The sequence below is a fragment of the Semicossyphus pulcher genome, unplaced genomic scaffold (genome assembly GCF_022749685.1).
Source record: "Semicossyphus pulcher isolate SPU_LCO1_2020_fin unplaced genomic scaffold, fSemPul1.0.p SCAF_21, whole genome shotgun sequence".
Taxonomy (NCBI): domain Eukaryota; kingdom Metazoa; phylum Chordata; class Actinopteri; order Labriformes; family Labridae; genus Semicossyphus; species Semicossyphus pulcher.
Window position 1 is genome coordinate 23,588,779 of NW_027211695.1, and position 27,809 is coordinate 23,616,587.

Consider the following 27,809-nt stretch of genomic DNA (forward strand, 5'->3'; position numbering starts at 1 on the left):
AAAAGTGCTGTACAAAAAAAGTTTATTATTATTATTATTCCCTATAAACAGACATCTGCATGCTAACAGCTAACAATCTGTTACACGCACGCTCCGACCTCCGTTAAACAAACGAACATTTTAAAGTCTGTTTTCTGATTTCAGCGAAGGTAAGAGCTGTTAAATAAAGTAAATCACAAGAAAAACGGGTTCATTTTCTGTAAACAATGCAGCACGTGGAAAAGGAAGTCTTGACTGGAAGACGTTTATGCCGTTTACCCGGCATGCTTAAAAAGCTCAGTTTAAAATGTACTCGATACAATTCACTCCATAAACTGTGTCCAGTGTTATAAAGTGCTCTGTTAAATGTCGTTGCCACTTTGACATGACAAGTGTCCTCACTATGAAACATGTTAAGACTCGCCTGCTCTGTGCCGCAGTAAACGGGCCCACTCAGGATTAGCTGCATGGGGGCCTCACGTGTTTTACGGTGCTGTGACGTGTGTTTGACCTTAGAGAACGGGTGGATGAGTTCTGCCAAATATCCTGGGGCCTGACCGTGTAGGGCTCTATAGGTGAGGATGAGAATTTTAAACTTGATCTTATAAGCAGCGGGGAGCCAGTGAAGAGGTTTCAGTACGGGAGTGATGTGGGACCGTTTGTTTGATCCGGTGAGAAGTCTAGCTGCGGCATTCAGAATTGACTGTTGGCGATTGAGGGCAGACATGCCGAGTGAGGTGAAGAGAGCGTTACAGTAGTCAGTGTGGGATGAGATGAGGGTGTGTATGAGCATCTCAAGCTCAGCAACAGTTCTGAGTTTGCTTATATTTCGTAATTGGTAAAAACATGATCCACATAGCTGCTTTACATGTCTGTCAAACAATGTCCAGTGATCGAACATTACCCCTAAATTGCGAAGCTTAGAGTGAGCTGCAGAGGAGAGGGGCCCAATGCTTTGCATAGTTGTTGGAACAAGTTTATCTTGGGCAACAACCAGAACCTCAGTTTTGTCATCATTGAGTTGGAAATGATTGTCAGCAGTCCCGTCCCGAATAGCGTTTAGGCAGTCTAGAAGTGTAGACAATCTGAAGGCCTCACTGGGTTTGAATGAGAAGTGGAGCTGAATATCATCTGCATATAAATGATACGATATATTAAAACTTTTTATAATCTGACCCAGGTGCAGCAAGTAGGGGGAAAATAGCAAAGGCCCCAGGACCGAGCCCTGCGGTACCCCACAAGGTAGTGGAGAGGAGTCAGACACAAATTCCCCAATAGAGACAGTGAAAGATCTGTCAGCAAGGTATGATGTGAACCAATCCAGAGCTGTGCCTGATATTCCCACCCAATCAGTTAGCCTCTTGATGAGGATTTGATGGTCTGCTGTGTCAAAGGTGGAGCTGAGGTCAAGGAGAACTAACACAGAGCGGTTACCTGCATCAGAGGTCATTAATATGTCATAGAGTGCCGTTTCCAGAATGCTGACTGAAATGTATTGTTGTTTCTCTCCAACACAGCAGGGAGTTGGTTGGCCACAATTTTCTGTAGCATTTTTAACAGAAAAGTCAGTTTGGATATTGGCCTATACTTCATCAGTATTGGCCAGGATCTAAGGTAGCTAGGACACATTAGAAAAAGAGGAGTTTAAAATCGTTAAAACAGTAGGACCAATAATAGGCAAAACTTTTAAAAACAAGGAGGGAGGTAGAACATCCAAAGAGCTACCAGACAGCTTTGTTTTAGATCCATCAGATCTTCTAAGCTGATAGGATGGAAAGAGTCCAAGACAGTGGGAGTAAGAGAGAAGCTAGCATGAGGTAGGTGGGAGTTGTGCTGCAGGTTGGACCTTATAGCCCTTACCTTATCAACAAAGAAGGAAAGCAACTTATTACATGTCTTTGTCTCCCCCCATCTGTGTGTCCGTCTGCCTCAGAGCACTCGTCTGGCCTGTGACAGCAGCGTTTCAGCAGGTGATGCGGAGCAGCTGCGTTCTCTCTGCTCCAGAGATCCACTGTATGAGCTGTCTGAGCAGGAGAAGGACTTCCTGTGGAGACACAGGTGAGGGCGGGGCTTTACCTGGAGATACAGGTGAGGGCGGGGCTTACCTATCTCTTACCTGTGCACCTGTCTTTCTCTCTTTCTGCAGACATTACTGTGTAAACATCCCAGAGTCTCTTCCTAAACTGCTTCTGTCTGTGAAATGGAACTCCAGAGACGAAGTTTCACAGGTACAACATACACCTGTACCTGAACAATATATTCTCACAGTCACCATGGTTCTTCTTGGTGTTTACAGCCATCCATCGGTTACCTGTCCCCTCCTCCTCCTCAGATGTACTGTTTGCTGAAGGAGTGGCCTCTGATGGAGCCTGAGTCGGCTCTCGAGTTGTTGGACTGTAATTTTCCGGATCCAATGGTCAGAGAGTTCGCTCTGCGCTGCCTAGTTCAGGGCCTGACAGACGACAAGCTGTCACAGTACCTGCTGCAGCTTGTACAGGTGCGTTTACACCTCCTGGTTCAGGTATGAGAAATGAGACAGGGTTACGCTCTGGACATTAATCTGTGTCCAGGTGATCCTGAAATAATCTGCTCCTGTATGCTGATGATGTGATTACCTGAGAATCTAAATGCTGTGCTTCAGGTGTTAAAGTATGAGATGTACCTGGACAATCCTCTGGCTCGTTTCCTGATCAAGAAAGCTCTGACCAATCAGAGGATAGGACACTTCTTCTTCTGGCATCTCAAGTGAGGAACACCACCTGTGGCATAACTAGTTCTAGTTAATATCACTAGTAACTGTTTGTTCTGTGATGTTCTGCCTCAGGTCAGAGATGCACAACAAGACCGTGTCCCGACGCTTCGGTCTGCTGCTCGAAGCTTTCTGCAGAGCCTGTGGCATGTACCTGAAACACCTGAACAGACAGGTGAGCACTGAAAAACCTCAAAACACAGGTGGGCACTGAAACACCTGAGCAGACAGGTGAGCACAGGGTCAGTCTGTCTCTGTGCTTTGATTAATGTGTGTGTGTGTGTGTGTGTGTGTGTGTGTGTGTGTGTGTGTGTGTGTGTGTTTGTGTGCAGGTGGAGGCCATGGATAAACTGGTGAATCTGACCGACACACTGAAACAAGAGAAAAAGGATGAGACTCAAAAAGTGAGAAACTGAAGTCTGTGCTCTCTGATTGGTTGACAGTGATGTGTTGCTGCATTGTGATTGGTTGACAGTGATGTGTTGCTGTATTGTGATTGGTTGACAGTCATTTGTTGCTGTATTGTGATTGGTTGACAGTCATGTGTTGCTGTATTGTGATTGGTTGACAGTCATGTGTTGCTGTATTGTGATTGGTTGACAGTGATGTGTTGCTGTATTGTGATTGGTTGACAGTGATGTGTTGCTGTATTGTGATTGGTTGACAGTGATGTGTTGCTGCATTGTGATTGGTTGACAGTGATGTGTTGCTGTATTGTGATTGGTTGACAGTGATGTGTTGCTGTATTGTGATTGGTTGACAGTCATGTGTTGCTGTATTGTGATTGGTTGACAGTCATGTGTTGCTGTATTGTGATTGGTTGACAGTCATGTGTTGCTGTATTGTGATTGGTTGACAGTGATGTGTTGCTGTATTGTGATTGGTTGACAGTGATGTGTTGCTGTATTGTGATTGGTTGACAGTCATGTGTTGCTGTATTGTGATTGGTTGACAGTCATGTGTTGCTGTATTGTGATTGGTTGACAGTGATGTGTTGCTGTATTGTGATTGGTTGACAGTCATGTGTTGCTGTATTGTGATTGGTTGACAGTGATGTGTTGCTGTATTGTGATTGGTTGACAGTGATGTGTTGCTGTGTTGTGATTGGTTGACAGTGATGTGTTGCTGCATTGTGATTGGTTGACAGTGATGTGTTGCTGTATTGTGATTGGTTGACAGTCATGTGTTGCTGTATTGTGATTGGTTGACAGTGATGTGTTGCTGTATTGTGATTGGTTGACAGTGATGTGTTGCTGTATTGTGATTGGTTGACAGTGATGTGTTGCTGTATTGTGATTGGTTGACAGTGATGTGTTGCTGTGTTGTGATTGGTTGACAGTGATGTGTTGCTGTATTGTGATTGGTTGACAGTGATGTGTTGCTGTGTTGTGATTGGTTGACAGTGATGTGTTGCTGCATTGTGATTGGTTGACAGTGATGTGTTGCTGTATTGTGATTGGTTGACAGTCATTTGTTGCTGTATTGTGATTGGTTGACATTCATGTGTTGCTGTGTTGTGTTTGTTTGACAGTGATGTGTTGCTGTATTGTGATTGGTTGACATTCATGTGTTGCTGTATTGTGATTGGTTGACAGTGATGTGTTGCTGCATTGTGATTGGTTGACAGTGATGTGTTGCTGTATTGTGATTGGTAGACAGTCATGTGTTGCTGTATTGTGATTGGTAGACAGTGATGTGTTGCTGTATTGTGATTGGTAGACAGTCATGTGTTGCTGTATTGTGATTGGTAGACAGTGATGTGTTGCTGTATTGTGATTGGTTGACATTCATGTGTTGCTGTATTGTGATTGGTTGACAGTGATGTGTTGCTGTATTGTGATTGGTTGACTGTGATTGGTTGACAGTGATGTGTTGCTGTGTTGTGATTGGTTGACAGTGATGTGTTGCTGCATTGTGATTGGTTGACAGTGATGTGTTGCTGTATTGTGATTGTTTGACAGTGATGTGTTGCTGTGTTGTGATTGGTTGACAGTGATGTGTTGCTGTATTGTGATTGGTTGACAGTGATGTGTTGCTGTATTTGTAACACTTGAGAGCAGAAACTGAAACTCCAGGACACAAAGGTCTGTTAGTAAGAAATGTTCTCTACTGAACGCTCGGAGGTCAGACACACTGAGGCAGTCAGCGGGAGAATAATCAATAATAATAATCCTCAAAAAAAACAAAATCCAAACAGAGTTCAAAGTGAAAACGAGGGAGAGATTCACTAAAGCATCTATGACAATCTGGTAAAGGGTAGGTGCAAACACTGGGGTATTTACACAGGCCAGACTAATTAGAAAGAAGACTCTGGGAAAACTGGAGGGAAACTGAACAATGGCAGGAAGTAATACCAGACTTTAATATCACAGTATTGTAGTTGGTTAATAGTAACATGTTCCTGCACTGTGATTGGTCCACAGACTCAGATGAAGTTCCTGGTTGAACACATGTCTCGTCCAGATTACATGGAGGCTCTGCAGGGCTTCGTCTCTCCTCTGAATCCTGTTCACCAGCTGGGAAACCTCAGGTTACCAACTAAGTAACTCACTAAATAACCAGCTGACCAACTACCCACCCATAACTAAAGTAGAGGTGTGTGTGTGCGTGTGTCCTCAGGCTGGAGGAGTGCAGGATCATGTCGTCGGCGAAGCGCCCCCTGTGGTTGAACTGGGAGAATCCAGACATCATGTCGGAGCTTCTCTTCACCAACAATGAGATCATTTTCAAGAATGGAGATGGTAGCTAGCTCAGTGCTAACTACTTCACTGGTTCCAATGAAGAATGCTAACTGTGCTAACAGTACGCCTCTGCTGAGGGATAGTGGGTAATGTAGTGTGTAACCTGTCTGTGTGTTGCAGACCTGCGTCAGGATATGCTGACTCTGCAGATCATTAAAATCATGGAGAACATCTGGCAGAACCAGGGCCTGGATCTACGGTGAGAACCTCTGACATCATCGGTGAAAGTGTCCGTGACATCATCACACACCTGGCTAACCTTGCGTGCGTGTGCGTGTGTGTGTGCTAGCATGCTGCCATATGGCTGCCTGTCTATCGGAGACTGTGTGGGTCTGATCGAGGTGGTGAAGAACAGTTTCACCATCATGCAGATTCAGTGCAAAGGAGGCCTGAAGGGGGCGCTGCAGTTCAACTCCAACACTCTGCACCACTGGATCAAAGACAAGAACCGCGGAGAGGCGTCAGTACCTGTCTGTCTGCCTGCCTGTCTGTACCTGTCTGTCTGCCTGCCTGTCTGTACCTGTCTGTCTGACTTCCTGTCTCTGTAACTGGCTGTCTGTCTGCTTACCTGTCTCTCTCTCAGGTATGACCGGGCCATCGACCTGTTCACGCGGTCGTGTGCAGGTTACTGCGTAGCAACATTCATTTTGGGGATCGGTGACCGTCATAACTCCAACATCATGCTGAAGGAGAACGGACAGGTGAGCTGTCACACCTGAAGCTCTGTGAGAACCCTCCTCCTCCTCACTCCTCCTCACTCCCCCTCACTCCTCCTCCTTACTCCTCCTACTCCTCCTCACGCCTCCTCCTCACTCCTCCTCTTACTCCTCCTACTCCTCCTCTGCCTCCAGCTCTTCCACATCGACTTTGGTCACTTCCTGGATCACAAGAAGAAGAAGTTCGGGTACAAGAGGGAGCGCGTGCCCTTCGTCCTCACGCAGGACTTCCTCATCGTCATAAGTAAAGGAGTCCAGGAGTCCACCAAGACCAAAGAGTTCGAGAGGTCTCACCTGCTCCTCACCTGTCTAATGCTGCCCCACCTGTCTCCCTCTCTGCCTGTCTAACCTTCTGTGTACCTGTCTGTGTGTCAGGTTCCAGGAGATGTGTTATAAAGCATACCTGGCCATCCGTCAGCACGCTAGCCTCTTCATCAACCTCTTCTCACTCCTCCTCGGCTGCGGCATGCCCGAACTGCAGAGCTTCGACGACATCGCCTACCTGAGGAAGACGCTCGCTCTGGGTGAGACAGACAGGTGGAGAGACAGGGCGAAACAGGCAGGGGTGGAAACCTTTTAGGCACTAGAGGAACAGATGTATTTCTCTAATTCGGAAAGCTAAATCAGACTTTAATGTTAAAGAAATGACACAATGTCCTCAGGCACTGACACGCTGCCCTACCACAGTCTTTTAAGGTGGGAAATGAAATCATTACTAATAAAACTAGAATGCTAAATGCCCTAAATCAGCATTTTATATCTTCTGGTTTGTCGTTTGAAAACGAAGCACATCTAGATCTCATCAAAATCTCTCTGAAGAGGAAGACTGTATGCCTCCTGAGTTTAGTTTCAGCCCTGTAGACGTGCACGGAGTGTATGATCTAAAAAAGATGAATAAGAAATCAGCTGGTCCTGATGGTCTGGACCCGTTCTTCTAACAGAACGCTGCAGAGATTATGGCTGAGCCAGTAACTTCTATTTTTAACCTGACCATAGACAGTGAGGGCTGGAGGGCAGCACATGTCATCCCAGTACTGAAAGGTGGAGACTCAACTACCCCAAACAATTACAGACCTATATCCAAACCTTCAGTGTTAGCCGAGGTTTTGGGGCTCATTGGCCGAGGTCTTTTCAGTTGAAAGACTTTTTATTACAACATGACATCTAAAGTGACCTACAGTCTGGTTTCAGAGAAAAACACAGTTACTGTCACAATGAAGGTCTTAAATGACATCAGAAAAGCTGTGGACTCTTAAGAACACGGTGTTGCCTTTTTTTTAGATCGGCCTTCGACACCGTGGATCACCGATGGTTATAGCAATCCTGTTTTTCCAAATACTCACCCCCTTCTCCTTTTGGAGCCGTTTTCTCCTTTCAGCAGATATTATAATGTTGGTAAGGAGTTTTTCACATAATGAAAAAGAGGAATCGAGCTTCACATCCAGGGTCTCTGGGACTAAGTCGCCCACCTTTTCCCAGAAAGGCTCAATGTATCAACAAGACCAAACAATCTGTACATAATGTGCCAAAGATGCTCCACACTCCCTCCAGCAAGAACGCCGTGAACCACTGAGCTTAGCTTTCTGATGGGGGGTGAAATAACGAATCTGTCCAAACTTAAGAGTTTGTGGAGGAGGACTGAGGACATGTTTCCTCTGATATTTCTATGTTTGCTTCTTTTTCCCAGCTCATGAGACTGACATAGATCCTCAAAGGTGTTTAGATTTGCGTTTTTTATAATTGGACAAAAGGAGGTGATGCTCGTCTAGTCTGTTGTCTACCTGTGGTCCTGTGATGCTGGGAGGAAGTGTGGATGAAAGGCAGGCCAGCTCAGAAGCCCTGTCTCTTTGTTGAGATGAAATCTCTTCACCACGTCTGAGCACATCACAGAAAGACTTGACTTTGGAGCTGGTCTACCTTATTAACCCAAAACTGACTGAATAGGTATGTGCATTAAAGATAACTCAATGTCTTTCCATTCAGCCTCAGGCTGTACAGCACACAGGAGGCCTCAGCTGAGCTGACAGGTCGTAACCTCTGAGACAAGGCAGAGCCCTGCCCTGCCCCAAGTGCGTCATTATGGTCTTACCCACGGAGGGGGGGTCTAATGAAGGCAGGAGGTTTTGAGTTGTTAGTCCGGCAGCCTTACCTGGCTGTGTATAATAATCAATAGTATATTTCAAATGCATTCTGGACTCCCTCCTAAGTCGTGCTTATCTTGTTTGTTATGAGGTCCCTAATTGTGTGAATTGTATTTTCTTCTTGCTGTTTTCTAAGTTTCCATGCAAGTACCTTAGATGCTTTCGATCCTGCTTCGTAGTACGTTCCTGTTTCATGAATCTGAGCTTTTTTCCTGTTTCCTCACCAAGCAGTTCATCTCCTGCCTACGTGGCCTCATTTGCTCCAGTATAGAGGGGTCCCGATACTGCAGTGATTAGTCTTGGCTCTAATCTTTTTTAAGCTTGCACACTTGGTTATTATTTTTCCCCAAAGAAAGGCTTTTGCTGCACCCCACAGAAGTGTTGGCTTCACTTCGCCGTTATCGTTATTTTTTTATTCTTCAGCCGTTTTCGTTCTGAATGTATGACTACTGAATAAGCCCGTGTTTAACCTCCATGAAGTCGTTTCTGGCCTGCTATCTAAATTTAATTTCATGGTTAAACCAGCGTGGTCAGAAAGTCTTTAACCCTGTGACGATCTTTGCTGAACAAAAGGAAAGAATCAGTTGTTGAGTGAAGTTTCTGTCCTGCATACTGATGTAGGTCCCGCTGTATATCCACTCGTCCCATCCCACTCGTTCCTGTTACATTTGACCTGTTGTTTCTTCTTACTCTGCTGGTTGTGTCTCATCGTGTGTTGAGGAGTACATTAAAGTCCCCTGCACATGGTACAGGTACAGGTACAGGTATCATGTGCTTCTGCTGCCCTCTTTGTCTTTGTTGTCTGAGTTCAGAACAGACTGGATATGAAATAAGATTCGTTCTATGTGAGGACAAAAACTAATTTCTATAGGCCATTGTCTTCAGTGTTTCGTGTTCTGTATTAGACAAATGTGTTTCTTGCAGGAAGGCAACATTAATTTTCTCGTTTCAACTTGGCAATCACTTTGCTCCTTTTGATGGGATCGTTTATACCGTTAACATTCATGATCAGGAGTGATCGTAGACAGGCCTGTACCTGTGGAAGTCCTGTCCAAGTCCTCAAACAACAAACTGAACTTGTGGTCACTGTGAAACAAAAAGGATTTCTTAGCACCTCTCTATGTGGAGGGGGAATGTGGCAGCAGGTGGGGCCCCTCAGCAGCACAAAAAAAGGGGGGTTCATGACATTAAGGGAGGTCACACATTAGTGTATACAGGCAGCTAGTGACCCATTAAATCCCCGTCTAACTAAAGGAGGGGGTACATTTCTCTGGACAGGAGGGGCAAAGGGCATCACTCATCCATTATAACATCCTCTCTGTCCGGTCTCTGGAGTTCCTTCAGCTTCTCACGTATGCTCTACTGGTGGTCTTGTGCGTGTTCCATGGTAACAGTTTGTTGATGGTTTCCACGGTGATATCCTTTGATCTGCTCGCGGGTAGCGATCTCAATGTAAAGCCCCGTTTCCTTAGGTCATCCGCGGCTTCCTGGGCGCTGTGTTCTTTTAATTGGAGCGTACTCTTTCCTCTCCTGCTGAACCTTCTCGGCATAATCATGATAAAAAAACACTCACTTTTCTTGAATGTAGATGTTTTTCTTCCATCCAGCGTGGAGGACTTTCTCCTTTTTGTTCTTATTATCACCTTATTTAACCAGAAAAGTCCCTTTGAGATTAACAAGCTCTTTTCAAGGGAGTCCTGGCCAACACAGGCAGCAGCATAAAAAACATTAAATTACACAACAGAGAGCAGAAAAGTATCAGCAAATCACATTTTAAACGTTAGATTTCTAGCCGTCGGTTTTGTGACCAGGTGAGTTGAAAGCATCTACATCTGAAGGAGTCCACCTCTATGTCTTTCATTTTGGATTTAAAAGCACTGAACGAGATTCATTCATTTAGTTTCACGTTGTTTTTCCGTGTGGCAGGTGCAGAATACACAAAAGCCCCTTTACTGGTTTCTGTACGAACATTAGGGACAGAAAGCATAAAGAGATCCTGAGAGCACAGAGAGTACTGCCCGGCACTTCTTTGTGTGATAAGGGCACAAAGGTACGAAGGAACCAGACCAAGAAGTCCCTTATAAATAAAAGTGTACCAATGACAGAGCCTGCGAGTGCCCAGAGCAGGCCATCCTACCGAGAGTATAATTCACAGTGGTGAGTCAGAGCTTTACAGTTGGTAATGAACCTTGAGGAAGCACGGTAAGCTGTGTCAACCATATTAAGATGCTGAGCAGAAGGGGTCTTTTGTGGCCTGTTTCTAGCCTTGGTGAACAGCATGAGTTTGGTCTTACCTGCATTAAGAACAAGTTTCAGCTCAAGTAGGATATTTTGGACAACAACAAAAGCATTTTTCAGTCGTTCAGTGGCCTGTACAAGAGTACATGCACAGCAGCATATAACCGTATCATCTGCATAAAAATGAACATAAATCTGACACGTTTTGATCCAGATTATTTATATAAATGGTAAATAAAGAGGGCCTAACACAGAGCCCTGTGGTACAACATACACCATCATATCTAATGCACTGAGACCTATCACATCTAATGCACTGAGACCTATCACTGAGGTAAAATGAGAACAAAGCGACTGCTTGCTCCGAGATGCCGAGTTAAGAAGTCTGACACATCATGATCCACTGTGTCAGAGGCACAGTGCTGCTGCTTGTCAAGTGCAACAGAAATGTCATTTAGCTCCTTCCTGTGATGGTGCTATGTTTTTTTCTAAAGCCTGATTGATGTGTTGATAAAATACCGTTAGTGTCTTCAAATTCTTTTAGTTCACAAGAGCTTCAAAGATTTTAGCCAGTACTGATAAATTTGAGATTGGCCTATAGTTATTTAAAAGAGATGGATCACCTCCTTTTAATAAAGGGAGAACAAAGGCAGATTTCCATATCCTAGGAATTTCCTTTTTTTCCACAGAAATATTAAAAATATAGGCAAGGGACACTGCTACAAAATCAGCTGCTAATTTCAGGAAATAAGGCTCAATAAAATCAGGTCCCCAGGGTTTTCTGGGGTCTAAACTATTTAGGGCTTTATGAACTTCCTGCACTGAGAATGGTACAAAGTTAAAAGTGTGATCAGTGTAAACTGGAGCGTCAGAGCAGGGTTTCACAGGCGCAGAACAAGCAGAGTCCAACAAGGAGCCAGACGCTGCTCATTGAAACAATTCAATGTCTCAGTTTTGTCATGAACAGCAACAAAGTCCTTCATGAAAAAGGTCGGTAAAGTTAAAGAGGCTTTGCTCACAGAAAGGGATTTTATGGCTCTCCATAATCTCCTAGGGTCATCAAGGTTCTCAGTGGTGACCGACAAATCATAGTCTGATTTGGCGTTCTTGATAAAAAAGGGACATTTGTTGCGTTGTTCACTAAAAACAAGCCAATCAGCGGTAGACCCTGTCTTCCCTGCCTCAGCCCAGGCCAGGTTACGCTCATGGTTCTGCAAGGTCAGAGGAAAACCAGGGCTTATCACTTTACTCTGTATTTCTTGAAGGGGACATGTCTGTTTAAAATATGGGTAAAACCCTCATTAAAGAAATTCCGGGCTGTCTCCACGTCAGGGATCAGCTCTGTTCTACTCCAATTAAATGAAACAAATCATGATAAAGTCCCTGCTCGTTAAAATGTTGATGATTCCTCTTACAAATGACTTGTGGTTTTAATTTAGGGACCTTAGTGCGCCGAACAGCAGCAGCAACACAATGGTCACTTAAATCATGGCAAAAACACCAACAGCTGAACATTTATGAGGAACATTCGTTTAAGCTAAGGTCAGCTAAAGTGGACTTAGTTGGGCATTTGAGATTGGGACGAGTGGGCGAGTTAATCATCTGTGTAAGACTGACAGAGTCACAGAAAGATTTAAACTCGTCAGACACCGGTTTAAGACAATCCCAGTTAAGATCCCCAGCTAAAACACTTTCACTATAATGTAGTTTAGATAAAAGGAGCGTCAAAGACGCAGCGCCTCGTTAAGGCAGGAGGAGCCTATAACACCCAACAACAGTGATACAGAGGCCCTGAGCTAATCCCATGTTCACTGCCAGAGACTCCAGACTAACCCTAACCCTGAGCTAATCCCACGTTCACTGCCAGAGACTCCAGACTAACCCTAACCCTGAGCTAATCCCACGTTCACTGCCAGAGACTCCAGACTAACCCTAACCCTGAGCTAATCCCACGTTCACGGCCAGAGACTCCAGACTAACCCTAACCCTGAGCTAATCCCACGTTCACTGCCAGAGACTCCAGACTAACCCTAACCCTGAGCTAATCCCACGTTCACGGCCAGAGACTCCAGACTAACCCAAACCCTGAGCTAATCCCACGTTCACTGCCAGAGACTCCAGACTAACCCTAACCCTGAGCTAATCCCATGTTCACTGCCAGAGACTCCAGACTAACCCTAACCCTGAGCTAATCCCACGTTCACGGCCAGAGACTCCAGACTAACCCTAACCCTAACCCTGAGCTAATCCCACGTTCACGGCCAGAGACTCCAGACTAACCCTAACCCTGAGCTAATCCCACGTTCACTGCCAGAGACTCCAGACTAACCCTAACCCTGAGCTAATCCCACGTTCACTGCCAGAGACTCCAGACTAACCCTAACCCTGAGCTAATCCCACGTTCACTGCCAGAGACTCCAGACTAACCCTAACCCTGCCTGCAGATCCATTTAGACTGAAGAATCCTGACTTCACATATATAGCAATGCCGCCACCTTTCTTTGGCTACAGCAGGATAAGCATCGTATCCATCCATGATGATGTCATTGTTAGCCATCGGATATTACAACAATGTCTGCATCTGTTGATTTGACCCATATTCTGACCATATCCATTTTGGATAACAAGCTGCGCACGTTCAAGTGAGTAATACTGAGACCCGACAGAGATGGAACATCAGAAGGCAACTGAACACACTGCAGCTCCAGCCAGGGTTAGGCTGGACGTTACCAGACATAAGTAAGACAGTCAGCCATCTCTGCTTAGCATCATTGCATGACACGTCCTTCCACAGCTCATATGTTAAGTCTGAACGAGAGTTGCCATTGATCGCAAAGTAGCTATTTAAAGCCAGAAGGCTTTGGAGGCGCTGTAAGTCTCTGGACAAATTCCATACTAAGCTCATGTCCTGTTCATGAGGGAGGGAGGGAGCGGGTGATCGTGGACTAGAGTGACGACGTGAAATAAAAATATATATGATACACATCAGACTGGAGTCTCTTATAACAGTGACAGACAGGCAGGCAGGCAGACAGGCAGGCAGACAGACAGACAGGCAGACAGGCAGACGTTATGAAGCGTCGGTCACCTCCCCGCGCTGCTTTGATCTGCATGCGGGTTAGCGCTCCTGCTCGTGTCATTCACGCCATGTGATGAGAACATGTAGTTTATACTTTATGGTAACTGTGCATGAAAATACGGGACAGACGGCGACTGCTATGAAGCCAGGAGCAGAGCCTGAAACACACACAGATCTGTGTCCTCCTCACTGCGCTGCAGGATTAAAAACTGATTCACCTCATGTGGATCACTTGGTTTTAAACTGTGATAAACTGCTCCTGGATCAGCTCTCCGACCCGCGCCGTCTCTCTCCCTCGTCAGGTCGGGATCGTCCTGTATAAAAAAATTAAACTCTCTCTCTCAGTGAATAAACACAGACACGGTCTGTCTGTGTTTCCGTGCACACTCCGCTCTCTTGCATGAACTACGTTTACACAGCTGGAGTGACATGAGACAGGAATAAAGAAACGATTTTTAAGAGACACAGAGGAGAAATGTTAAATCAGACAGGAATGAAAGGACAGGTCTCCCCGTATCCATGTGATCGTTGACAGGGATACGGGGAGAGTGGGCAGTGCTTAATGTGGCCCAGGACATACGTGCGTTCACACTACCAGACGACTGTGGATAAAAGCGTCCCAGATATGGAAAGCCACAAGGGTCAAAGCGTGTAGTCAGGGAAAAATATAACGTCATAACACGCTTAAAACGCTTTAAGACGTGAGAAAATGACCTGTTAACAAGTGAGCTTTTACCTTGTTAAGAGGTTTGGACCATAAAGGCTTCCATGCTATTGGTTGGCTTCAACATACCCACCCCTTTTTGACGTAGGTGCTGCGTTGGGCTGTACGTGTGTCTACGTTGTGGTCATGTGGGCTCTTGCACGCAACTGTGACATAGTATGTGGAACAGTCCATTGTGTGCGGGGGTGGATCAATTTCTGAAATAAGTAGTGTCTATTTCAACCAGAGTGAGGCGCCAATGCGCTAAATGCGCCTAGTCTGCCATAAAATCCCATAAAGAAGAAGAAAAAGACTCTTTCTAAAATTGTGTGGGCAATTTAGAACTTCAACTTTACTCTGATTGTTTAGAGAGCGAAGAATGGCGTCCAGAAAGTTCGTCAGGAGCTGTGGCAGGACATTTGCAGAATGTACCCGACGTTTATCATCTGATGACCATGATGCTGATTTTTCAAATAGGCCTACAGAGAGTATCATGTCTAACATTTTGGACAAGAAGCCATGGGTCGCTAGGTCCACAGCTTCCAGTCTCCCTTTGATGGCTGCTGCTATGGCCCTCCTCAGGTGGGACCTGTAATGAATACATACAATACATTTCCTCTGCTTCAGTACTTTACAGCAGTGATACTATGTTCTCTGAGAATACCCCATTACTTTCTGAAAGGCAGAAAAAGCTTTGAATTGATTAATATTCTGATTAAAGGAAAAATTGCTGTATCACTGTACTCCACATATTCTGCTGGTTCTCGTTCTGATCCAGACGGTGAACAGCACACGTTTTCATCCAGTCTCCATTATACAACAATTTCTTTCTTAACACAAATGTGATGTCTGACACAACAAAGCTGATTCTAATTAACAGTCTGTTCATGAAAAGATCAAAGTTAAATTATATTATTTTTTACATAATAGTCACAAAGTATAATTCACACGACCATCACGTTAAAAACATATCCATCGGCTGCACTAAAAATGTCGCCATTAATCAGAAAAGATCTTAACAAGTTTCCATCAGGCATGCAGAACATCAACCGCCTTCCAATGTATTAAATTCAACAGGTTGCCACTTGTGCTCCAATACTGCCATCTAGTGGGCGTGTAGGCGAGCACACCACATTAAATGAAAGTACACAGGCTACAGTTTTTCCTCGATAAGTAACCAGTACAAAAATGGCGATTTTAATAACATCACTGTAAATTCACATCATTTCTAAAACCCAATAAATATTGTATCCTGACCTCAATTCATACAAAGTTTATTGAGTGGGGAACTGTTGTCTGTCTTCCAACGACTGCATGTAGGGATTCCCCTCAGAAACGGATGAAGTGGTATCACCCAATATTATACGTCTTTACAAGGTAAAAGCTCACTTGTTAACAGGTCATTTTCTCACGTCTTAAGGTGTTTTAGCGTGTGATGAAGTTATATTTTTCCCTGTTAAGACGTCCATATTTGACATATTAATGCGAACGTCGGACTACGCATTTTGACCCTTGTTGCTTTCCATACCCAGACCACCTCCGTATGTGGCCTGAGTGATCGGATCTGAATGTGTCTTCAATCCAAGGGAGAGAGAGAGAGAGTGAGTTAGACAGGGAGAGAGAGAGAGAGAGAGAGAGAGAGTGAGAGAGAGAGTAAGAGAGAGAGAGAGTGTGTTTCCGGCTGAAACGAGACAAAATGTGGAATAAAACCAAACGTTTACGTGAAGTTTAGAGTTAAACCTTTTATATACTTCAGGAGACTTTTTTATTTCATGGTTATTATTAATAGTAATTATTATGCCATTGTTAGACTCTCACCTGTCTGTCTCTCTCACCTGTTTGTCAGAGAAGAGTCAACAGGAGGCGTTGGAGTATTTCACCAAACAGATGAACGACGCTCATCATGGAGGCTGGAGCACCAAGATGGACTGGATCTTCCACACCATCCGACACATGCCCAACGAACACTGACACACCCACACACACACACACACACACACACACACATGTTATGTATGTGTGTGTGTTAGGGTTGGATGATGAAAGTGTCTGCTAGTTTTAGATTTTAGCTTTGTTCATGGGACGGTTGTCATAGCAACATGAATCTCAGGGTCAGAGGTCAGAGGGATGGATGACGGCATGCTGGGAAAAGATTATTGTCTTCCAGGTGGTGCTACAGTTAGCCTGTTAGCTCTGCTAGCTGACCTACAAACAGAGAATTTTAAAAACTTTATTATTGTAGCGAACATTTGAATCAAACTTTATTGAGAACAGCTGTTAGTTTACAAACTGAGAATTTGAATAAGCCAGCTTTATTGAAACCAGCAAAGTGAACACTTGTCACTGTGAGAGCAATAAAACCTCCAATAACTGATCAATGACAATCAGGAGTTCTGACCAATGAGGAGGTAGGGCTCATGGGCTGTGGGCGGAGTCACTGTGATGACATCAGACTGAACTAACCAGTCATGTGTCTGTGTGAGTTAAAAAGCACAAGTGGATGAAAGTGAATCCAGTTTGAACTTTGATTTTATTAAAATGTTCAAATAATCTGAACGTTTTAAAAACTTTTTTTTTTACGATGTTTCGACCTGTTTTCTTCGTAAAGTAACAGCTTGATTCTGATTAGCTGCTTTATTTAAGAATTAAAATGAGTTGTGGTTATGGATCAGCTGTTCTCTCTGCAGCTGGAGGAGAAGTCCTCTGCGGCTCGCTGAGTTTCTTTTACGGATAAAAAGATTTTATATGAAACATATCATCAGGTTCTATCAGGGATCAAAGTCTGTCCGACAATCTGAACCGATCAGCTGCCCGTTAGCTAAATCAGGGTTTGTTAGCCTCTGGAGTACTGTGTTTGATAAACCATGCTAAGCTAGTTGTTAGCATGTTTGCCTCTTAGCTTAGCTCTAATCCATGTGAGGTATTAGTTAGCTAAGCACTTGTTGCACTTGAACAAAGAATTGTGGGTAAGGTTAGTTAGCGTAGTATAGCATTCGTAAAAGCCACGCCCCTCCTGCTCCATTGGCTGCCAGACGTCCGGGGGCGTGGCCACACTTAGACGGGTGACAGGGTGATGATGCAAACTTAAAATGTGACAGTTTGTTTGATTATGCTCGTGTCGGAGGTCAAGCTAAGCCCCGCCCACACTGTCAGTAACCACTTAACCACTTATTGATTTATCATTAAGTGTTCTGGTTACCATGGTGACTGATACACTTCTGTAGCAAAAAGTGACGACGTGCGTTACCATGTAATCAGTATTATTGATGACAGACTGACGATGTATTGGTGATGTATTGATGATGTATTGATGATTGATGTGTTTAAAGAGGACAGATGATGATGTCATCAGGGTCTTCATGTTGGTTTTTGATTTCTGAAACTTATGTCACTTTAGAAATCACAACTTAAAATTGTCACTTGTTTCATAACATATCATTTCTTTATTGATCGAAGACGAACGCCTGACGAAAAGCTCGCCCAATCAGAGGGTGCGCACAGCCTCAACGCCCATAAATGGTGACGAACTTTCTGACTTATAAGCTGAACTTTAGGTCACCTGGGGGGTGGAGCATGATGTATGACACCAAACTGCAGGAGCCAGGTGTTAGGAAGCACTTATTGATCTCTGTCAGTGTTAACATTGATAATCATTTATTTTCAAAATAAAAGCTCAACAGGTGTTCTGTTTTTGTTTGGTCAGTCAGGTGTTCAGAAACAGACCTGTGCACTTCCTGTAGTGTCCACTAGAACAGGGGTTCCCAACCACCGGGCCGCGGACTGGTACTAAACAATCCAAGACCCGGTACCGGGATGCACCTGATGGCTCTCATACGGGTTTGAAAAATGATGAGGACTAAAGACTTTACTGACATCCCAGTCTTTCCCGACCTTCTGGGTTAAAGTTCAGGGAGAATATCTAGAACTTGCCACAATGGCATTGAAGACCCCCCCCCCCGTCCATATCGTCAGAGAGGTTGGGAACCACTGCACTAGAGGGAGCTGTCACCAAACTGCCACTTTCAGCTTTCCTTTTGTAATAAAACAATTTTTCTGAAGTATTTGACTTTATGTTTTAAAAGTATTTTAAATGTTAAATTGTTTAAAAAATATAAATTTTGAAAATTACACTCAATTACATCGTTTAACTTCCTTTGAGATTAATCTTAATTTACTTCTTGTCACTGTGTTCTTTCTGTATTTTTAGGGAGGAGTGTATTGATCATGTATTGATCTGTTTGAAACCTCACTCCACAGAACACAAACTGTCACAGTTCCCTGATTTATTGATCTTTAAAAAATGTCAATGCAGCAGATCTGAAAATCAAACCATAAATGATATGATAATCTTAGAGCAGTTATTCATTAAGTGTAAAATCATTAAAAGTGTCTTATTTAATTATCATTTATAATATTTGCTGATTAATTTCTCACAGTCCCGTCATGGAGTGAAGTTAAAGTATTAATACTCGTCGAATAAAGTACGAGTACCTCTATTTATACTTTAACCATACTTAAGCGGTCCAAGCGCGAAAAACACTCTATTAATTTTGTCCCTACTCCCGTCCAGTAGACTGCCGTCGCACATGCGCACTTACAGCAGTTAGCTCATCGGAGAGCGCCGCATGAGGAGAAAGAGACGAAGAAAATAAAGTGAAAGAAAGAAAGTAAAAAAGTAAATTTAAGAGAGAACAGAGAGGAGAGTGAGACAGAGGAGGGATGAACCAGCTGGAGCGGTAAGACTCTCATTCACCCGGGAAATATCCCGTAAATAGCCGGTACAGAGCCGGGGCAGACCGGACACAGCTAACAGTTAGCATCAGGTCGTATGTCTTGCTAACCTTAGTTTTACGCTCGTGAGGTAAACTGTGATTTAAAAACTGCAGTTATTTGGACGTGAAACGCATTTTGTAAAAAATGTTATATTATATATTTTATCAAGTATGTATTTATATTAATTATTTAATCGGAAATAATCTTTGTTCGAGGGGAATCTTCTTAGTTTGACGCTGCAGGTGGATTTTATTGTGAAATCTGGTCCCGATGAATCTTTACACATTTAATAAAAATAACCTGTGATGGTAGCCTGTGGTGATTACCTGTAGTATTAACCTGGTTGTCGGTGTGATGGGTCATTGATCAGATGTGACATGTTTTTCTCTGATGAATACTGACAGTTTAATCAAAGTGATGATGACCGACAGGTTCAATTTCAAAGATCAAACATTTGATCAGCTGCACTACAAAAAGCTCTGCGACTCCGATGTCATTCTGACGTCACTCTGACGCCACTAACATAGGGATGTTCGGTATACCAATTTCACACCGTCACCGATGTCAGGATCTGCCAAGACATGGATTTTGCAATACAGTGATAAACACAAACGTTCTGGTTTTCGTGCACGTTTTCCAAAACTTATCCACACGAAAAGTCCGTCTGATTTCACATAGCGCATTTCTTCCGCAGAGCTCTCAGAGATCTGACGCTTTGCATGCACTGTGTGTGTAAGTTGCCTGTAAACATGTGCGCGACACTAACCCTAACCTCTGATTGAGTCAGAAGCGCAGTTACACGAGTCAGCTTTTCAGTGAATGTGTCCCCGTTAGCGGAACCTCACCCCGGTGCTGTTTAACGCTGTGGCCACATGAACGTACTGTTCACCGAGCAGAGATGGCGCGGCGTGGCTTCACCTGCTGCGCACACACAGCATGAGGTTAGGCTTGTTCGAGATGAGCGAGACCTGCGCAGAATCGATCGCCGCCTGTCACTCTGACCTGTGACCCTGACGTCATTCTAACGTCACTCTGACCTGTGACCCTGACGTCACGCTGTGTCTCTTTCGTTAGGCTATTTGTTGTAATCAGCTGACTTCAGCATGTTAGCCTGCGGAAAGTTAGCCTGAGATGCTAACAGAGACACTTCCTGTTTGTGTTTCAGTCCCAAAGAAGAGGAGGACCAGGAAGAGTCAGACTGTCACCATGACAACGGTGATGGGACCAACAATAACAACAACAACAACAGACGCAAGGTGAGATGTCTGTCTGTCTGTTTTTTTCTGTTTGTGTCTATCTGTCTGTGTGTCTGTCTGTCTGTGTCTGTCTGTGTCTGTCTGTGTGTCTGTCTGTGTCTGTGTCTGTCTGTCTGTGTGTCTATCTGTCTGTCTGTCTATCTGTCTGTCTGTCTGTCTGTGTGTCTGTCTGTGTGTCTGTCTGTGTGCGTGTCGGTCTGTCTGTGTGGCTATCTGTCTGTGTTTGTGTCTATCTGTGTGTCTGTGTGTCTGTCTGTCTGTCTATCTGTCTGTGTGTCTGTGTCTGTCTGTTTGTGTGTCTGTCTGTGTGTCTGTCTGTCTGTCTATCTGTGTGTCTGTGTCTGTCTGTTTGTGTGTCTATCTGTCTATCTGTCTGTCTGTGTGTCTATCTGTGTGTCTGTCTGTCTATCTGTCTGTGTGTCTGTGTCTGTTTGTGTGTCTGTGTCTGTCTGTTTGTGTGTCTATCGGTCGTGTGTCTGTGTCTGTCTGTTTGTGTGTCTATCTGTCTGTGTGTCTGTGTCTGTCTGTTTGTGTGTCTATCTGTCTGTGTGTCTGTGTCTGTCTGTCTGTGTGTCTATCTGTGTGTCTGTCTGTGTCTGTCTGTTTGTGTGTCTGTGTCTGTCTGTTTGTGTGTCTATCTGTCTGTGTGTCTGTCTGTCTGTTTGTGTGTCTATCTGTCTGTGTGTCTGTGTGTCTGTTTGTGTGTCTATCTGTCTGTGTGTCTGTCTGTGTGTCTGTCTGTCTTGCGTCTCTCTCTCTGTAACCTATCTCTTTTGCCTGTCTGTCTCTCCATCCTGTCTGTCTCTCTCCCTGTCTGTCTGCAGACCGTGAGTCCAGGTGCAGGTGAGCACCCTCTGCAGTATAATTACACATTCTGGTACAGCAGAAGAACTCCGAGTCGTCCAGCAAGTTCACAGAGCTACGAACAAAACATCCGACAGATCGGCACCGTGGCATCGGTACACACACACACACACACACACACACACACACAATGTGGCCCTCTAATATGACTGTTGATGAACATAATCAACGGTCATATTAGACGGCTGTGATCTCAGAATGAACATTACGCTAACCTCTTTGAGTGTCTCCATGTCTGTTGTTTACATCCTGCACATACGGTAGTTGCATACAACCTGAACACTCTTGTGTGCCCCCTAGAGGTCGCCTCCAGTAACGAGCGTAGTTCTGACTCCGGACAATGTGATGTTGTTGGCTTTGATTACAGCACACATTCGCTGTGGCATCGTTTTGATAAGCTTATGCAATGTTCATGTGCAACATTTATGTCCGTCCAGAGTTGCATTAATTTTTCGCCAAGATCTTGTATTGATGATGGGAGAGTCGGGCCGCTGCGTTAAGTCTTCCCCGGCACATCCCACAGATGCTCAGTGGGGTGAAGGTCCGGACTCCGTGGTGGCCACTCCATGTGTGGAAACAATGTCTCCTGCTGCCTGAACCACTCTTTCACAGTCTGAGCTTGATGAATCGTGGCATTGTCATCTTGGAATACGCTCGTGCCATCAGGGAAGAAAAAAATCCACTGATGGAAAAACATTTTGGGCACGTAACGTTGCTGAATATCGACCTGACCAACTGAAGCAACCGCAGATCATAACACCACAGGCGTGGACGGCAGGCACGAGGCAAGATGGGTGCGTCACTTCATCCGCCTCTCTTCTTAGCCTGCTGCGGCCATCACTCTGGAACAGGATCAATCTGGACTCATCGGACCACATGACCTTTTTATCATCGCTCCAGAGTCCAATCTTTATGCTCCCGAGCAAACTGAAGCCTTTTCTTCCGATTAGCCTCACTGATGAGAGGTTTTCTTGAGGCTACACAGCTGTTTAGTCCCAATCCCTTGACTTCTCTCACGTTGTGCGTGTGGAAATGCTACCTTCACTATAAAACATAGCCGTGAGCTCTACGGTTTGATTGCACCAAACGTTGAAGTGATCTCTGATGGTGATGGTGATGGTTCACCTCTATCCTTCCAGGTTTTAATAATGCGTTGGACAGTTCTTAACCCAGTTTTAGTTTCAGCTTCTCCTTCGTTGTTTTCTTTGCTTGATGCAGGCCAACAATTTGACCCTCGCCCGCAGGATATATCTTCTAACATGGTTGTTTAAGAAATGAGAAGCTCCTCGCTGCATCAGTTAGGGTTAAAGAACTTGTTGCCAGCTGAAACATATTAATCACTGCAGGTGGTGACTTTTTTTTGGGTCAGGCAGTGAATATTCATGAAAGAAATTCATCAAGCTTTACTGATATACTACCTGTTGGACTTGTAAGATATGGAAGTAAACTTTTAACTCACTTAAACTGTGATTTTATAATTATTTTATTTACTCTACAAGTCTGTTTGATACTGCTGAGAGAATAAGTCTGTTATACCACCTGTGGATAGGAGACGTTTCTTAGTCTGTTAGTGTTTCATTTGATTGTCCAGTATCCTCTTCCAGAGGGAAGGGGGAGAACAGGCAGTGTCAGGGGAGATCTTTTGTGATACAGCTGGCTTTTCTGCGGAGTTGGCCAGTAAATATGTCACAGAGGGGTGGTACAGGGGTCCCAGTCACCCGCTCTGCTGGCTTAACCACTGGCTGTAGATGTTTCTTGTCCTGTGCAGCTGTTAAACCACACCATGCTGCAGTAAACCAGGAGGCTTTCATTAGTGGCCCTGTAGGAGTTGATCAGCAGGTGTTGTGGGCGGTGAACCTGTTCAGAACCTCAGAAAGTAACTGACCATTTGCACTGCTCATCACATATCTGTAAACATTTTTAAACTTAAAAAAAAAAGTTGTTTACACAGATTTCACTTAATTGTATTTATCTTTAAAGCTGCAGTAGGTAACATTATAAAAACTAACTTTTTGCCATATTTGCTCAAACTGTCACTTTGAACATGCAGTCGTACATGAGAGAGATAATCTGTGAATCTGTTCCTCTGGCTCCTCCTACTGCTCCTAACACAACAACCAATCAGAGCCGAGCAGTCTCTCAGGCTGCTGTCAATCACACGCTGTGCAGCACCACTCCTCCGCGCATGCTCACACGGTCAAGTTAAATCTGTTCAGTGTGTGCAGCGTCAGCCGGTTTGTGTCCAGAAAGGCAGAAAAACAAACACCAGGAATGAACAAACAGCCCGTCCCTCCACTGCCAACGAGGCTGACACTACAAAGACGGTTAGACTGAAGGAGAAAAAAGAGGAAAAGGAAAGCTAAAAAGAAAGGAGAGTAAACATTGGAGCGGCATTTCTGAGGTGGACCTGAAAGGATTAGAAAGTGGTGCTGAGTTAGACAGTTCTGCTGGACAGGTTATCACCCCAACTTCATTTCTGCTGTATTTGTTCTCAAAAAATATCTCCACATTTCTGAGATGTCTGCGGTTACTGTGACGCTGTGTTACGTTGGTGTGCAGTCGGGCTAACGTTAGCTTGTACCTGCTGCTGCTGTTCAGAGTTGTGTCCAGGCAGTGTGACCGTGTCAGCCTTTCTCCTGATAGTTCTGTGTGCCTGTGCTCTTACGGCTAAATGTTCTCAACATCAGTGAGTTACTGCTGAGCTGGCTGTTTTTCACACAGTCTCTGTGAGCAAACTAGGCGCTGCTGGTTTTGCTGAATAGAATTAGCTGTAAATTACCATCACAGTAAAAACACTGATTTCCACTGGTCTGATGTGTCTCTGCTTCGATAGTGTTGCTGGTGTAATACAACAGCTGCGGTTGTTGTCATTTCACGTTTTTACCGGTGTGTCCGCCATGTTGTATACCTGGCTTCTTCAGTTGCTGTGGTTACTAGCCTGTGCGTGCATGACAGCCTCCTCTGCGGGGAGGGCTTTGGAGGCAGCACTGAGCGCCGCGGAGAGAGAGGGGAGGGGCCTGGAGGCTGTGATCTGTCAAATGAAGCAAAGTCCGCTCTCTTCTCCATCTTACTTACTGCAGCTTTAACTGCAAGGTGTACATGTTTCTGTTTTATCTTTAGTTATCTTTACTATCTGTTTATATTTTGTAAGAGCAAATTCAGCATATTTAGTTTGTATTTTCAGTTAAACACCTCATATTTTTGTAAGTGATTATAATGCTGCAGTCTCTGTTTACACATTTTCTTTGTATCTTTTATTGTATTTGTTTTGTGTTTTTATTTCACTCTTGCTTTGGCAATGTAAACGTATGTTTCCCATGCCAACACAGCTCTTTGAATGGAATTACATTTGAATGGGCTGAGGACATATCGCTGCAATGTTCCTGTGTTCAGGATCAAGTTGGAAGATGTATGATCTCCCATCCTGACACTTTCGGGTCTGTTACTCAGAAAGAATCAGAACCAAGCAGGATGGGGCAACTTTTAATTTTAACGCTCCTCAACTGAGGAACAAGCTACCAGAGTACCTGAGGAACAAGCTACCAGAGTATCTGAGGAACAAGCTACAAGCTACCAGAGTATCTGAGGAACAAGCTACCAGAGTATCTGAGGAACAAGCTACCAGAGTATCTGAGGAACAAGCTACCAGAGTACCTGAGGAACAAGCTACAAGCTACCAGAGTATCTGAGGAACAAGCTACCAGAGTACCTGAGGAACAAGCTACCAGAGTATCTGAGGAACAAGCTACCAGAGTATCTGAGGAACAAGCTACCAGAGTATCTGAGGAACAAGCTACAAGCTACCAGAGTACCTGAGGAACAAGCTACCAGAGTATCTGAGGAACATGCTACCAGAGTATCTGAGGAACAAGCTACCAGAGTGCCTGAGGAACATGCTACCAGAGTATCTGAGGAACAAGCTACCAGAGTACCTGAGGAACATGCTACCAGAGTACCTGAGGAACAAGCTACCAGAGTATCTGAGGAACAAGCTACCAGAGTACCTGAGGAACAAGCTACCAGAGTACCTGAGGAACAAGCTGCCAGAGTATCTGAGGAACAAGCTACAAGCTACCAGAGTACCTGAGGAACAAGCTACCAGAGTACCTGAGGAACAAGCTGCCAGAGTACCTGAGGAACAAGCTACCAGAGTATCTGAGGAACAAGCTACAAGCTACCAGAGTACCTGAGGAACAAGCTACCAGAGTACCTGAGGAACAAGCTGCCAGAGTATCTGAGGAACAAGCTACCAGAGTATGCGCTGTGCTGCTGACGTCACACTTGTTTTTGTTTGTGATTGGTCAAATCACAGTAATGTTTAGATCCAGTGTTGAGTCGTGTGGCCTCTTCATGTGATCTTTTTGTCAGGTGTAGTGTTGCCTGATAAGTGAAGATAACATTCAGGTAAAGGTGACATCATACCTTCTGTGTCTGACAGATCATCACATTTACCTCCATCAGACGTGTGTGTGTGTGTGTGTGTCTCTCTAGGTGGAGCAGTTCTGGAGGTTTTACAGTCATCTGGTCAGACCAGGTGATCTTAGTGGACACAGCGACTTTCACCTGTTTAAGGAAGGAATCAAACCCATGTGGGAGGTAACCTCACCATTTTAATACTACAGCAATAATACTTCTAATGTAAAGCTGTAATGCAATCCTGTCTATCACCTGTCTACCTCTCTGTCTCTCTCCCGTCTTTCTCTCAGGATGAGTCTAACCGCAGTGGGGGAAAGTGGATCATCCGTCTCCGAAAAGGTTTGGCGAGTCGTTTCTGGGAAAACATCATCCTGGCAATGCTGGGAGAGCAGTTCATGGTGGGAGAGGAGATCTGTGGAGCTGTGGTTTCTATACGCTTCCAGGTACTACTGTAGCCCTTCCACTACTGCAGTACCACTGCAGTACTCCAGTGGAAGTGCTGGACCAGGACTCTGTTTATGTGCAGAAGCTGAGTAACTCTAAAACCTCTCTCTCTTTGTCTGTCTCACTGTCTGCACTTGTCTCACTGTCAGGAGGACATCCTGTCGATCTGGAACAGAACATCTAACGACCAGACGACGACGTCAAGAATCAGAGATACGTTAAGACGAGTCCTGAACCTCCCGACCAACACCATCATGGAGTACAAGACCCACAACGACAGCCTCAGGTACTATTACTACCACTTCTACTACTACTACTACTACTACTACTACTGTAGTACTACTGAACCAGAACCTGAAGATCCAGTTGACACTCTTATTTGTGTTTCAGGGACAACTCAAGCTTCAGGAACACAAAGATTTCCCTCTGAAGATAAACGTGTCAGTTGACTGTCCTCCTGTGTGTGTGTGCGTGTGTGTGTGTGTGTGTGTGTGCGTGTGCGTGTTGACTGAGGACCAATAAATTGACTGATCCGGACTGAAATACTTTTCCTGTTTTATTGCTTCTAACATTGATTGATTTGTCAGTGATAGATTATGGATCAGCAGCTGGGAATAGAGTTTCTCAGATCTTTTAATTATGAATCAAACTGTACAATAACAAGTGTAAACCAGTGTAACCAGTACAGTGAGTGCTGGTCACAGTTTGATAAGACAGAATTTTGTATATTTGGTGTGTTTTATTAGTGTAAATAAAACTATATCTTGTGTTGTTTTTTTCTCGGTTCTGCTTCTGCATCTTCTCAAATAAAGAAATAAATACCGAAATTTAGGTGGAGTTTTCATCTTTTTGCGATAACTGTTTATCTGTCAGCAGACATGCTAATGTTGGCAGTGCACTTCTGAAATGAGTACCAAACTCAATAACAAAGGTTTATAATACAGGAATCAGAAAACTGCTCCCTAACCCTAAGTAGTGCCATTGGACCAGGTCCTTGTCCTCGCTGACTCACTAAATTTCCATCAGTTCAGTCTTTGACCTAGCTGGCACACCGTCATCTATTAGAGAATCAGACCCATTCCAGGCTGTTCCAGGCAGGTTAGTGCAGGTCTAATCCTGCCTCTATTCCTGGCTGCAGACCAGCTGGGAACTGTGATCTCTGAGGATGGACCTAATCCAGATCAGGATTAACAGATCAGCCTCCACCCAACCCACAACACTACTGACCGGAAACACAACACACCTTAAACACTGCCGAACAATGAAACACTGTATACTGGAAACACTGCAGACCTGAAATACTGTAGTCCTGGAACACTGTAGACCTGAAACACTGCAGAGCAATGAAACACTGTATACTTGAAACACTGCAGACCTGAAATACTGTAGACCTTAAACACTGCAGAGCAATGAAACATGGTATACTTAAACCGTTTTGGACCTGAAAGACTGCAAGACAATGAAACACTGCAGAACAATGAAACACTCTATACTTGAAACACTGCAGACCTGAAATACTGTAGTCCTGGAAAACCATTAAAGGCCCATCTCCAACCTTTCCTTAATCTCAACGATTCTGGAGAAGGTGGTTGCTGCTCAACTACAGTCCCACCTTGACTCAAACAACCTCCATGATCCATTCCAATCCGGTTTCCGCCCAAAACGCAGTACAGAAACAGCCCTGGTTAAAATCACCACTGACCTCCTCCA

General features: G+C 44.4%; 2 protein-coding genes across 2 annotated transcripts in view; both read left to right on the plus strand.

The window, feature by feature from the left end:
* Nucleotides 1–18,385, plus strand: part of LOC138600565 (phosphatidylinositol 4,5-bisphosphate 3-kinase catalytic subunit alpha isoform) — a 38,485-nt gene extending 20,100 nt beyond the window's left edge. Inside the window, exons 14-27 of the mRNA XM_069672020.1 lie at nucleotides 1,913–2,037; nucleotides 2,126–2,207; nucleotides 2,312–2,476; nucleotides 2,621–2,724; nucleotides 2,804–2,903; nucleotides 3,061–3,132; nucleotides 5,152–5,258; nucleotides 5,348–5,469; nucleotides 5,590–5,668; nucleotides 5,759–5,929; nucleotides 6,053–6,170; nucleotides 6,321–6,472; nucleotides 6,561–6,709; nucleotides 16,193–18,385. Of these exons, the coding sequence (XP_069528121.1) occupies nucleotides 1,913–2,037; nucleotides 2,126–2,207; nucleotides 2,312–2,476; nucleotides 2,621–2,724; nucleotides 2,804–2,903; nucleotides 3,061–3,132; nucleotides 5,152–5,258; nucleotides 5,348–5,469; nucleotides 5,590–5,668; nucleotides 5,759–5,929; nucleotides 6,053–6,170; nucleotides 6,321–6,472; nucleotides 6,561–6,709; nucleotides 16,193–16,317 (1,671 nt within the window). The 3' untranslated portion in view covers nucleotides 16,318–18,385. The remainder of the gene's footprint in view (nucleotides 1–1,912; nucleotides 2,038–2,125; nucleotides 2,208–2,311; nucleotides 2,477–2,620; nucleotides 2,725–2,803; nucleotides 2,904–3,060; nucleotides 3,133–5,151; nucleotides 5,259–5,347; nucleotides 5,470–5,589; nucleotides 5,669–5,758; nucleotides 5,930–6,052; nucleotides 6,171–6,320; nucleotides 6,473–6,560; nucleotides 6,710–16,192) is intronic.
* A 550-nt stretch (nucleotides 18,386–18,935) lies between these two features.
* eif4e2rs1 (eukaryotic translation initiation factor 4E family member 2 related sequence 1) lies at nucleotides 18,936–26,914 on the plus strand. The gene is made up of 7 exons (XM_069672645.1): nucleotides 18,936–19,082; nucleotides 20,285–20,375; nucleotides 21,200–21,334; nucleotides 25,731–25,835; nucleotides 25,946–26,098; nucleotides 26,249–26,385; nucleotides 26,490–26,914. Exons 1-7 carry the CDS (start codon nucleotides 19,066–19,068, stop codon nucleotides 26,527–26,529), a joined length of 678 nt encoding a protein of 225 aa, XP_069528746.1. The 5' UTR covers nucleotides 18,936–19,065; the 3' UTR covers nucleotides 26,530–26,914.
* The last annotated feature ends 895 nt before the right edge of the window (nucleotides 26,915–27,809 follow it).